Genomic DNA, 13,670 nt, shown 5'->3' on the forward strand with positions numbered 1-13,670 from the left:
ATGTTTTAGAAAGAGATGTTTGACTTTGTTTGTGGAGCGTTTGGATCATGGGTTCCTCATCTAAAACATTACAGCTTCTTTAAACATTATGAAGCTCATCCTGCTTGTTTAACCCTCCCTGATAATCTGTGTTATTACAGCATGTCTGAAGAAGTTGATTCTGGAAAGATTTTGGACTTTTTAGTCAACGAGGGAATCAGTGTGACACTGGAAATGAAGCTTACTTTGGAAAAGGAACAAAACTAACAGTTCTGGGTAAGTGCGACTTTTAACAAGTTCAGTTCAACAGATTAGATTGAAATTTTAAATTAAAATTGAGAACAAATATCAGGAGTTAAAAAGCTGTGATGTATTAACATGAAGTTAAAGCACTGTGACCAACACTCAACCTGCCTACTTTGGTGGAGGAACCAAACTCACGGTTTTAGGTAAATATTACACTTTAATACATTGTAATGGATTCGGTTTTGATTAAAAATTCGATCCAGAAGAATCTGTCTCTGAAGGTCTCTGTAAAGATAATTGTGGTAGAAAAACAGTTCATGTTTAGCATTGCTGCACTGTGACAATGATGAAGCTTACTTTGGAAAAGGAACAAAACTAACAGTTCTGGGTAAGTGCGACTTCTAACACGTTCAGTTCAACAGATTAGATTGAAATTTTATGGAAATCTTAGATTAAAGAAATAAAATATATTGAGAGCTAAAAGCTGCTATGTATTAACCTGAAGTTAAAGCACTGTGACCAGCTCTCAACCTGCTTATTTTGGTGGAGGAACCAAACTGACGGTTTTAGGTAAATATTTCACTTTAATACAGTTTTATAGGATCTGGCTTTGATAAAAAAATTCAGTCCAGAAGAATCTGTCTCTGAAGGTCTTTGTAAAGATAATTGTGGTAGAAAAACAGTTCATGTTCAGTATTGCTGCACTGTGACAATGCTGAAGCTTACTTTGGAAAAGGAACTAAACTCACTGTTTTGGGTAAGTTGGACTTCTAACATGTTCAGTTCCTTGTGTTACGTTTAAAATATGCAGTTTAGTAAAATGGAGAGAAAAATCTGTTAAGCTTAGGGTTCTGATATTTTGAGCTTAACTGAGAGCACTGTGACCAACAGAGACCCTGCTTACTTTGGTCACGGAACCAAACTGACAGTTTTAGGTAAATATTACCTTTTATTTAAGAGCTATGATGGACAGCACTTTGTTTAGAGACTCAGTGAGGACAGGAAAACCTTTAAAAAGTTTAAGATATATGGAAAGCAAAAAGGTTCATGTTGTATATTTCTACTGTGAAACATAGCTTACTTTACTTTAGGCTGTAAAACTGTGCAAGTTGTTAGGCTTATTTTGCCAAAGGAACAAAACTGACTGTTCAGGATAAGTAGGGCTTCAAACCATCCCCTCGCTGACTTATTTAATCTAAAGCAAGTCCTTTTTGATAAATAACATCCATATTTTACTGCTGAACTAATGTTATTTGACATAAACTATTCAGGAGTTTTGAAGTGAAAAAGAGCTGCTCATTGAGGTCTAGTATTAGAGCTATTTAACAGTGAAAAAATAGGTTGCTGTAACTCAAATAAAAGGAAAATATAAAAAGAAGTGTAAAATCAACAACTTGTATAGTTATAAGTATGGATCAGCTACACTGTGACTCTGGTTATGAAGCTTTCTTCGGAGCAGGAACAAAGTTAACTGTTTTAGGTAAGACACATTCTCTAAAAGGTAAGAAAAAAGCTCAATAAACAAGAATAAAATTAATTTACAAATGAGTTTGTTTATATACATTTAAAAACAATCGATTTGGAACAGTGAAAAGTTTTACGCTCTGCGCTTTTTGGCATGAAGCATGAACACTGTGTCAGTATGAAGCTTACTTTGGTCAGGGAACCAAACTGACAGTTCTTGGTAAGTAAAAACATTCTAAATCTTATGATCAGCCAACAAGAGAAGCAAAACGCACAACTTCTCATTTTTCTGTTATTCGATAAGAATGTGTATTTAAAACTGTCATTAATCAAACAACCACTGTTGTTTTTTCCTGTGAGAAAAAGCTTGAGTTTCTCTTACTAAAGGTTCACGCCAGTAGAGGAGCAAAATTAACAGTTTTAGATAAGAAACCCTTTTAAATGTTATTAAGTGTTGCATTAAAATTAAAGTTGCAGCCTCTAAATCTGAGAACTTTGTGTGCATTAAAATTTTTTATCAAACAAAGAAAGAAATAGCTGGTTTATTTACAGAGTAAGAAAGACAGAAGCAGCTGGAAGAGTTTTTGTTTCAGTTCGGAGTCTCTGTGCTCCTACAACGAAGCTTACTTTGGAGCTGGAACTAAACTCACCGTTTTAGGTAAGAAATAAAAAAAAAAAAACTAGAAGCAAAAAACACTGCAGAAATTGGATTGTAAGGAACATATACAATAAACCTGCTGAACAAAATTACTTTATTTTAATTAACTTAGCATACAAAGTAAAATCAAATGCCCTTAAATTGCATTCATGCCATTAGAATGTCTGTCATTGAGCAGCTGTTAAACATTTGGCTCAAAGCCCATGTTAATCAGTCTCTCAGTCGGTTATTATCAGCTCTGTGTAACACTGTGACAGCCAGTCTGAAGCTTACTTTGGAGCTGGAACTAAACTCACCGTTTTAGGTAAGAAAGTGAAATATGTACAAGAAAAGCTATCCTAGTTAGAGTTCTCATTGAGTAAAAATTCTGATCTGAGAAAAAAAAAAGGTTTCCATGCAGGTGGTGTTTAGTTCATGTGTAGAAGAGCTTAAAGACGGTCGGAGGTTTTAGAGTTTTTTCTGCAGCTGTTGCTCAGTGTGAGCAACTTGAATCCTGCTTACTTCGGTAGAGGCACAAAACTCACAGTTTTAGGTAAGAAAATTGATCAAAAAGTATCTTTTTGTTTGTAAGTAGATATAAATCAGAAGGATATCTAATTGCTTTGTTTTTCATTTTTGCTTACAAAGGTAGAAATGGATTCTAATTAATGAAGAAAGGCATCATTTTAAAATCATAATTTTAAGCAGAATTTAGGTTTGAATATTTTGCATAACTCAATAAAAACCCAACATCTTGTCTTTTTTAAAACAGCATTATTTTAAATGATGATTGAAGTCCTTAAGATATGAAGGAATTAGTTAAACTAAAAGAAAAAAAAGTTTCAGAATTGATGAATTCTGATTGTGTCAGGACTCAGAGCGCGGTTAGTTTTTCACATGTCACTGACTGCTGTGCTCTGGCAACTATCCGGCTTATTTCGGTGAAGGAACCAAACTCACAGTTATTGGTAAGATTGCAGAAAAACAAAAAACCTCTCAAACATAGAATGGCAGTAATGTCTGACAGTGTAAAGATTGTCTTATTGTGTCGTCATGCAGTGACTAAATCAACCATTCTGTCTCATCTTTTATTAACAGAAGACGGACGAAAACCTACTCCACCAACAGTGAAAATTTTTCCACCGTCACCTAATGAGTGCAGATACAAAGACAAACCAGATTGGAAAATAAGGAAGACGCTGGTCTGTGTGGCCTCTGGTTTCTACCCAGATCATGTCAGTGTTTCCTGGAAGCTCAATGACGAGGAGGTCACTGATGAAGTGGCGACTGACCCGGCCGCCAAGTGGGATAAGAATAAAAAATATTACAACATCACCAGCAGGCTCAGGGTTCTTGCAAAGTATTGGTTCAAACCCGAGATTAAATTCAGTTGCATCGTCCATTTCTACAATGGAGAAAAAAACACCACACACTCAGCCTCTATTTCAGGTACGTGAGGAAAACATTACCCCTAAAGGGACTTTTTACATCATGTGATAATATGTGTAACAGTTTCTTCTTCTATCGTCTTTCAGGAAATGAAAAAGCTAACATCATGACACGAGGTGAATAAATATCTTTTCTTTAATTGTTCCTTTAACTCATATTGCTTAATTTCATTAAATCTGTTGATAAGAAATCGAGCATTAGTCTCCCCACTTAATGTTTCCCAAACACCCCACAGAAAAATACCTGAAGATCACCCAGAACGCCAAAGTCTCCTACAGCGTCCTGATCGTGAAGAGCTGCGTCTACGGGGCCTTGGTCTGCTTCCTGGTGTGGAAGCTTCAGGTCAGTTAAACAAACTGACTTCTATAAGCAGTTATTATTTGTCTAATGAACAGAACCTGATATAACATATTTATTGATGCAATCAAGCTCCACAGTTCCCTCAGTGCAATAAAGTAAGGTGTATAGCAGGATAAAACATTAAATATTTAAAGGCAGGTCCATTAACAAAAAATATAAAATAGTTTGAATGCTGATCTCTGACTTCAAAAAGATGTTTTTTGCTCTATTCAATTAAAGCCATGGATAACAGGATTGCTTGAAAGAGAAGGTAAAAAATCAATAGGTGAGAAAAGGAACCCCCCCAATCCCTCCTAAAATAGCAGTGTGTAATTTATATATACGGTAGGTAAAATTAAATAAAAAGAATGCTGATTTGCTGTAAATGGAAACTAAGTTCTGCAGGACTTTCAAAAACAATTACATAAAAAAATCAGATCAGTTGACTTTTCCACCATTTGAAGAACAGTATGAACCCTTTGGAAATTGCATTATTGGTGACGGTGTTTCATCCCAGTTTTTTTACTGCCTCCCATCTGGTTTAAACTACCAAAGAATACACTTCTTAATAATTCTAAATTTATTCTTTGTTTTCCAGAGTTCATCGAGGAAACGGAGCAAGTGAAAATGAAGAAAACCAGAACCAGAGGCTTATTTCAGGATAAAACTCTTGATCTTCTGTAAATACAATTTAAGGGTAGAAACATCTATTTCTGTTTATTAACCTACAAATGAGATGATAAAACTTTCTAAATAAAAAAATACATATATATATATTCCTGTTAAAAAATTAAAAGCTTTTTTTTTACCCTACTTGCTATTTTTTTCTTAATAAAGACATCTTATCAAATATTTCCATTCTAGTGCTGGTTTTATTCTCTCTTCTCATCAGTGGTTTCTAAGATGCTGTCATATTTTCAGAGAAATGTATGCCTTTTTCTCAGGATAAATGTGTCATGTAGGAACTCTAGAAATTGTTATTTGCTGGTTTAACTGATTCATAAGGAAACTTATAAGCTTGAAAACATTATTTTTTTCCATTTTTCCGATTGCTTCTGAATATGTATATTTCCTTAAAATCATGTTGATATCACATCTAAATATTCACATGAAAACAAATGATCGAGTTACGGTTAATTTAGTTTTTCCATTTTGCATAAAGAAAGATGATTGTTATGTTTCATACTCTCTGTTACTGGAACAGTGGGAGTCACATAAGAGCAGGAAGTCAGTGTTCTGATCTGTGCAGAGAAGAAGGTCAGATCTGCTGCAGAGGAGGAAGACAGAGCGAAAGGAGCAGAGGACAGGATGTGGTCACAGAGCAGCCTGCAGCTCCGTCTCCATACTGAGAAACGACAGAAATGCAACCTTTAACCTTTACCACAACCTCCGGCTCTCTGGTTGCACCTGCATCCGTCTACCAACACGATCACACATTTACACCACCCGTGTCAGTGCAAACAGCTGCCTCAAGCTCCATTTCTGCATCAACCAAAGCGAAAAAAAAAAAAAAAAAAAGAGCATCTGTCTTTATGTGTTATATGACAATCAACCAACGAAAGCTGTTCGTTATGATCTGGTGCAAAACTTTGAAATTAGTTCATTGAAACAGCAGGAAAAAAGCACGTCACACTGTGCAGGACATCATTACTTTTTAAGCGTCTATGCCACAAGTATCCTCCAATATTTTTTATTTGACGTGTCCTCAGTTGGGGTCAAGCTGAGAAGGAAGCATCTGTTTCACCCACAGTTTCCGTATAAACATGTTTGTTCTGATCTATGTCCGGAAGAACACACAGGAGCATCTGTGAGGCAAAAACAGACCCATGTTTTCTGTGACACCTGTTGTTTAATTATGTTCCTTCTACTGAAAACCATCCTCTTAAAAACTATTTCACTGTGCAGATTAAGAAAAGTGAAATAAAAAATAAATGACTTTATAGAAGAAAAGTCACAGATTATCAAAATGCAGATATGATATCACTTTTGTTACTTTGCCGCACAAAAGATAACTTTTTCACTTTTTGAAGTTATTCTTAGGAATAGAATAGCATAGCATAGAATAGAATAGAATAGAATAGAATAGCTATCTAGTAATTATGTAGAGAAATGCTAAGTTTTTTTATGTGTTGGAAGGTTTATTGGTTTTCAGGTCTTCTGGCTTAAATCCACTCTATACACTCAGCACCAGAACCAAACATGAATTTACAGCTTTTAGTTTATATGCTCCACTAATCTGGAATAAAATCCAAGAAAACTAAAACCCAAAGGTCCTTTAAATCAGTTTCAAAAAATCTATTTGTGTCTGACTGTGCTATCTAAACATTAATTAAAGGTTGTAGTCATACTTCCTTTCATATGTCAGGTTAGGGATGCTGCTTTGGGAAGTTTAAAATGAGGTCTGGTCATATATAATAAGAAAGCAACCAAGGGAACCATAATAACTGTAGGGGAGCCTCAAAGATCTCAGTGCATGGGGGAAATCAGTCAGCAGGTGAACTAATGGTCACCCACTACACAAATCTAGCCTACAAGAGTTAAGCCCTTGTTAGAATGAAGTAATAGAACGTTTCAAGACATACAGGAGATGCGGCAAACAGATGGAGGTTGGTGATCTGAAGATTAGACAAAATTTAAACTTTACACTAAAAACCAAAGAGGAGCAACTAAGACTGATGTTAGCAGCATAATACTATGGGAATGCTTCTCTTCAGCAGGGAAATAAAACATGGTCTTAAAAAGGTTTGAAAGGCTGCAAAAGACTTGAGATAAAGTTGGACTTTGGGCTATGACAGAGAAAGTCTAAGTGTTAGAAAGGCTTGGTCAAAGGTCAAATCTAAATCCAGATGAGGATTTAGGTTGACCTTAACAGAGGATCTGTCTAACCAACCTGAGCTCAGTCTGACTGCCACAATATTTATTGGTGCAATATATTCATTATTCTAGGGTTTGATGATTCTAATTTCTGAAAATTTTCTCATACATCCCCTGCATACCAGCAGCTTTTACATTTTTTTGTGCATTTAAATAAAAATGCAGACATTGTTTCCTAAAACTCTGTAAAACTTTAAACCTGTTAATGTGTAAAGCTAGAAGAAACATACCACAGGAATTCTGGCTCTGAAGGGTATTGACTCAGGCTGCATGCAAAAATGTACTTTTTAGATTTTTATTTGCAGAATAAACAAAATCATTCCCTTCCACGATTATGTGTTTCTGTTGGTCTGTTGCATAAAATCATATAAAAAATGTTAGGTCTACTATAAAAGTTTTAAATGGTCTACACACTTTGGAGGTGTTCTACGTAGAGGTATTCTGGTATAAATAATATTAAACCTTTTGTCAATATGTAACTGCTTAAAAAAAAATCCAAAATAAAGTTTAAATTAAAATTTGAATCCACAAGTAATTCTTAATTATCCTACAGAAATGTTTGCCTGCATACAATAAAACAGTACTACACATAAATGAAATAATGATAACATCAACAAGGTTTTAAAGTAACACTGAAAATTAAAGTAACATATGCATAATATAGAAACATGAAGAGCACTAACAGATCCATCTGAGTACAGCAGATGCAGGCGGAAAAAGAAAAGCAGTAACTCACACAGAAACACGACACCAAGTGTTTCATTCGTGCATGTTCATACTTCTGAATCAGTCACTACTTTAACATGATGTAAAAACTGGATTGACTTAATATAGATTTCATTTTAAAAGACAGATATCACTACTTAAAACAGACAAAAACAGCAGAAAAACCTTTTATAAAATCCAGATTTTTATCCAATTAGTTCATTTAGTCCACATTCAGAACAAAGAACAAATATGTATATATGTTTGTGTATATATGCAGTAAACACAAACAAATAATGATTTTTTTCAAAACCTCAAAACTTGTGGTATCAATGTTATCATTGCAATTGTTCCCTAAACATTAAATCAGTTTGAATAGCATAAAAAATTATTTACAATACAATATCGTCATATGAACAACCTTGGTTAACTATTAAAACTAAGGATAAAGAAGAGATATAGCACTAAAAAATAATAATTGAGGCAGGGACAGTAGCGACAGGTACATTACTGAAGTTTGCCTGCGATGAGCTAAGCTTTTATAAAAGATCTTGAAGAAATAAATGAATTGTCCCTTTCATACATATCTTGGGAGGATTTCACCTTTTTTTCTGACAGTGTACCTCATGAACAGCAGCAATGCAAAGAGCGCCCTCCACTGGATAAACTGTAACACTGCTGTCAATCAGAGCAACAAATCTCTGAGCTAGAACAGATTTTAAGTAAAAATCATTTGAATTGAATAATAACAGACACACAAAAATAATAATACTCATAATGGCACAATTACGATGAATTCTTGCAAGAATAACAACTTATAGAGGAATCAATCAAACTCACATCTAACAGAGTAGTTGCTATCTATCTATATATATAAACCTTTACATAGCAGAAGGATGTGTGGAGGGCCCAACCTCGAGCCCTGCATATCTAAAAGAGGCCAGCTTATTGTGAGGCTCTGAAGAAAGAAAAACAATCTCTCATACCATGAAAAGACCCTGCATTCAATGTATCTCTTAGGGATGACTAAATGACCTGGTAAAGGAGATGTTATGGACAATAGTGATTTAGCGCACACAAACTGAGATTTTAGGAAGGAGCTTCCTGACAGGTCAGGTAATTCATAATTCATCCAAGAGCCATGCAGGTAGATATAATCAGTAGACAAACAATAAATCTAAACTTTGACTGTAAAGGCAATATAATAAACATGGGTTTGATGGATCCTACTGTATGTCTGTGTTGCTGTTATGATCCTGGTGTTTGAGTGTCGAATTGGGTGTGACTATGTGTCTCCTTTAAAATAGTTCCCACACGTCTGATATGGAAGCAGCTCATATCAAACTGCTATCTGGGTACTGTAGAAAAGTGCAGGACTAAACAAAGCAAAAACAAGCATCATGGCTTCCAGAGAAACATTAGAAAGTTTATTCATTCCCTTGATTAATGTGCAAGAGAAAAAAACATCCACAAATCACTGCGGTCAGGATTGATCCATATGAAACAGAAAAGTTTTACGAACTGCATCTGACATCTTATTGACATATTTTACATAACAATCTCCTACGTAGAGAAGCTATACGACCTGACATCCACGGACACATTCAAACAGTGTTTGAGAAACTGTTTAAAGGACGTCCGAACTCTTTATATGAATAATTAGTTTCTGGTGACTGGCAGAGTCAATAACTACTGTAACGTATGCATACATGTCCGTCCTAGATTAGAGATAGAGGCTACATTATCAGCACTGCTGACATGTTTAAGGACACTGTGAATTTGGCAAGTTCAACTATAGTAATGTTCTAATTACAATGCATCGTAGGGTAGACTTGCGTAGTTAAGGCATGCACAGCAGAGACATACTAAACATGAACGCAACAGCTACAACACACATACAGCTAAACACTTTTATACAAAAAGCTTGATATAACAGAAACTCTGGCTTGGAAACTTTCTCAGCACACAGCTCCGCTGTTTGAGGTCCCACGAATTTTCAGATTTTTGGAATGTAATGAAAACTGAGCTTTGCAAAACTGTCTGCTCACGTTGGAACATAATCACTACAAGCTTAGTGTAAACTAAAAGTAAAACAACACGGAGATCTAACTTATTGAGCAGTTTCTAAAGCGATTCTGCCTACCAACATTAGTGACAGAAATGGATACCGCTGACAGTGGGGACACGGAGGGAAGATGTCCGCCCATATTTTAAGGGACCCCTCCGCATCCCCTCTTCCCACATAAGGTTATAATTGACTCTGCTAGTAAAATCCATCATTAGTGTTCCGTTATTTAGACTAATTTACATTATATGTCTTAGAGCCCAAATCAAAGATCTGAAGCCTAACTTATACAAATACAATTTCATAGAGTGCAAATAATTTGCTCCCCACACCCCTTTCAGTGCTGTGGTATGTGATGTCACATGGTAACTGTACAGAAGATTTAAGGTTTTGCTTGAGGGTGGTTGCTGCCAGTTGCCTGGCTGCACACCATTCATTCCCTACAGCTCATTACAAACGTCCTACATTATGATCAGCCAACAAAAAAACTCATTTATTCAAAACCTTGTCTCGATTTCAGTGTTTTTGCTGTGGACATCAGGTGATTAAACAAATATTAGATGTGTACTTTAAGCTAAATAAGTTTTATTTCACATTTTGGGCAAACACTTCTGTTTTTTTTTTTTCAACCAGGCTGTCTTGGTGGGAGTGATGTGACCCAGACCCCCATGCTGTGGAAGTCTGTGGGTGAAGATGCAACGATGGAGTGCAAACATACCAAGGGTGCTGGCTATTTCCAGATGTACTGGTACAGACAGCTGCCTGGAGAAACTATGAAACTTGTTGTTTTTACAACAACAGCTACAGCAAATCATGACTTTGGAGATTTTAATAAAGACAAATTTTCTGCCAACAAGACTAAAGCTGAAATAGGATCGTTTAGAGTGAAGAAACTGCAGCCAGAAGATAAAGGCTTGTATTTCTGTGCTGTGAGTCAACACAGTGATACAAACACATGTGTGAGCTGAACAAAAACCTCTTAGCACTGTTTATCTCTCATCCAACCACACATTGTCTCACAGTAATAATAAGAACCCCCCATATCCAGCTGTAGTGACAGCAGAGCTCCCATCACACACACTAACAGTGGCTGTTGTCTCTGGGTTCAGTCCTCATAATCCAATAATGGTCCCAGCTGCTTTGATAAGGCAGCTCCATCCTGTATTGAAAGTATAATAAATGTGATTCACAAACAAATGAGATGCAAGTATTTGATAAAACTCATTCTGCTTCACATAAATTTGAAAACTACCTCAGGATGAATGAATTTCCTGCATCCTGTTCACTAACCAGGGTTCTTGTATGTAAAAAGTAATTTAAAAAAAATGCCCTGAAACATGTGTTGTCGCCCTCCATGCAATAGTTTGATCTATTTAAAGAAAATAAAAAAACTGGGATAATGCGCTGTCCTCACAGCAACTTTGACCCATGATTACGCTCATTGTGGAAACAGGGGAAAATGGTAACACAAATGATGAGGTTAACAATTGAAGCTAAACTGCATCCTTACTGATTTCGGACATTCAGTTTCACTCCAAAATTTAAGCAAAGATTAAAGTTTAATAGATGGTTTTAAATGCTTATGATAAATAAGCATTAAAACTATTATGTGATACATATGTTTGCACGGGAAGCCTCTACTATACATAAGGACCTGTCACATAATCAAAAATAGAGCCATATGCCAATTTAAATCTCAAATGAAAGTTCACACAATATTTAAATGCTTTTTCATCTCATTACTGCTCTCCCCTATTATAGAACGACTTGTGGGATCAGATTTACCTGATGAATTGTGAAAAGGTGTGCTATAAACAGCACAAAGCGCTCAAAACTTTTTAGATTTCTACATTTCTGTGTACATTATCAAACAGGTGTGTCAGTAATACAGACATTTCTGTGAATGACTGCAGTACCCTTGGTCCTTTGCTCCTACCATCAACATCCTGTAGCTTCATAAGACAACACAAAACCACCTCCTTCAGAGATACACAGAGAGTGTCTCATGACTCTCTCCCTGCAGCTCAAAGTAGCAGTTCTACATTATGGTCAGGCAGCAAAAAAGTCATGTTTAGTCAAAACCTCATCACATTTTCAGTCTTTCTGCTGTGGACATCAGGTGATTAACCATAAAAATCTGCTTTGATCCAAAGATTTGCTACATTTAACATTTTGCATGACATCTCTGTTCTGTTCATCCAGGCTGTCTTGGTGGGAGTGATGTGACCCAGACCCCCATGCTGTGGAAGTCTGTCGGTGAAGATGCAACGATTGAATGCGAACATACCAAGGGTGCTGGCTATTACCAGATGTACTGGTACAGACAGCTGCCTGGAGAAACTATGAAGCTTGTTGTTTTTACATCAACAGTTTCAAAAAATCATGACTTTGGAGATTTTGGAAATGAAAAATTCAATGCCACCAAGACTGAGGTTGACAAAGGAACGTTTACAGTGAAGAATCTACAACCAAAAGATAAAGGCTTGTATTTCTGCGCTGTGTCAAAACACAGTGATACAAACACATGTGTGAGCTGAACAAAAACCTCTTAGCACTGTTGATCTCTAATCCAACCACAAATTGTCTCACAGTAATAATAGGACCCTCCCATATCCAGCTGTAGTGACAGCAGAGCTCCCATCATACACACTCTTGGCACTGTTTATACTTATCACAGTAAAGTGACGATACAACGGCAATAACATGTGCAATGTATAATATGCAATTACTATTTAATACCCTGTGCAATAACCTGTTTCTCTATATTTAACAACACCCAGTGCAATAACTACTGTATGTATGTGTGTGTATATATATATATATATATATATATATATATATATATATATATATATATATATATACCCTATAACCCTGTATAAAAAAAACAACAAAACTGTCATATGTAGGTGCACTGTATATATCCCATGTACCTTTTTCTTCCTTTTGCACATTTTTCTTACTTTTGACTATTTGAGCTGATGTAATGAGTACATTTCTCCACTGTAAGATCAATAACGTCAATCAATCAAGTAATAACACCTTCCCACATCCAGCTGTAGTGACAGCAGAGCTCCCATTACATACTGTAACAGTGGCTTTGGCCTCTGAGTTAAGTCTTCGCTACACAATAATGATTCTAGCTGCTTTGATAGGGCAGCTCTGTTCTGTACTGAAAGTATAACTGTGATTCACAAAGACTGCTAAGGAAAAATCAGGTGCAAATATTTGATAAAACACCGTCACATACATTTCAAAACTACCTCAGGTTCTTGTAGGCTCAAAATTGGGCCTGAAACATAGGTATGTAACCCTCAGTGCAAAGATTTCATCTATTAAAAGAAAATAAAGAAATTGTAATTGTGCATCCTCACAGCAACTCTGACCCATGATTGCTTTCTGAAACTGGTAACGCATATGAAGAGTTTGAGAATTGAAGCTAAACTACATTCGTACTGATTTCAGACATTCAATTTTACTCCAAACTTTAAGGAAAGATAAAAGTTAAATAGATATTTTTCAATGCTTATGATGAATAAGCATTAATACTGTTGTGTGATGCATACGCTTGCACTGGGGAGCAAAAACTATCCACAAAGACCTGTCACAAACAAAAATAGAGCCATAAAACAATCTAAAACTGAAATGATAGTCCACACAATATTTAAATATTTTCTTAATCTCATTACTGCTCTCCCCTATTATAGAAAGAGTTGTGGGTTCAGATTTACCTGATGAATTGTGATGAGGTGTGCTGCAAACACTTTCTAAGATTAAAAATCTGAAACGCTCAAAACTTTTTAGATAATGTCTAGAAGCAACATTTCTACATTTCTGTGTACATTATCAAACAGGTGTGTCAGTAATACAGACATTTCTGTGAATGACTGCAGTACCCTTGGTCCTTTGCTC

The 13,670-nt window shown here is 35.8% G+C and overlaps 2 gene segments (V, D, J or C); both read left to right on the forward strand.

Moving 5' to 3' along the window:
- The first annotated feature begins 805 nt into the window (after positions 1 to 805).
- Positions 806 to 4,948, forward strand: LOC107099424. The segment is given in 5 exon segments: positions 806 to 1,705; positions 3,425 to 3,775; positions 3,862 to 3,891; positions 4,011 to 4,117; positions 4,713 to 4,948. Coding segments are annotated over 5 exon segments (585 nt in total).
- Positions 4,949 to 11,756: 6,808 nt separating this feature from the next.
- LOC107099420 lies at positions 11,757 to 12,295 on the forward strand. The segment is given in 2 exon segments: positions 11,757 to 11,877; positions 11,961 to 12,295. Coding segments are annotated over 2 exon segments (387 nt in total).
- Positions 12,296 to 13,670: the final 1,375 nt, after the last annotated feature.

The sequence above is a fragment of the Cyprinodon variegatus genome, unplaced genomic scaffold (genome assembly GCF_000732505.1).
Source record: "Cyprinodon variegatus isolate N-32 unplaced genomic scaffold, C_variegatus-1.0 Scaffold869, whole genome shotgun sequence".
Lineage (NCBI taxonomy): Eukaryota > Metazoa > Chordata > Actinopteri > Cyprinodontiformes > Cyprinodontidae > Cyprinodon > Cyprinodon variegatus.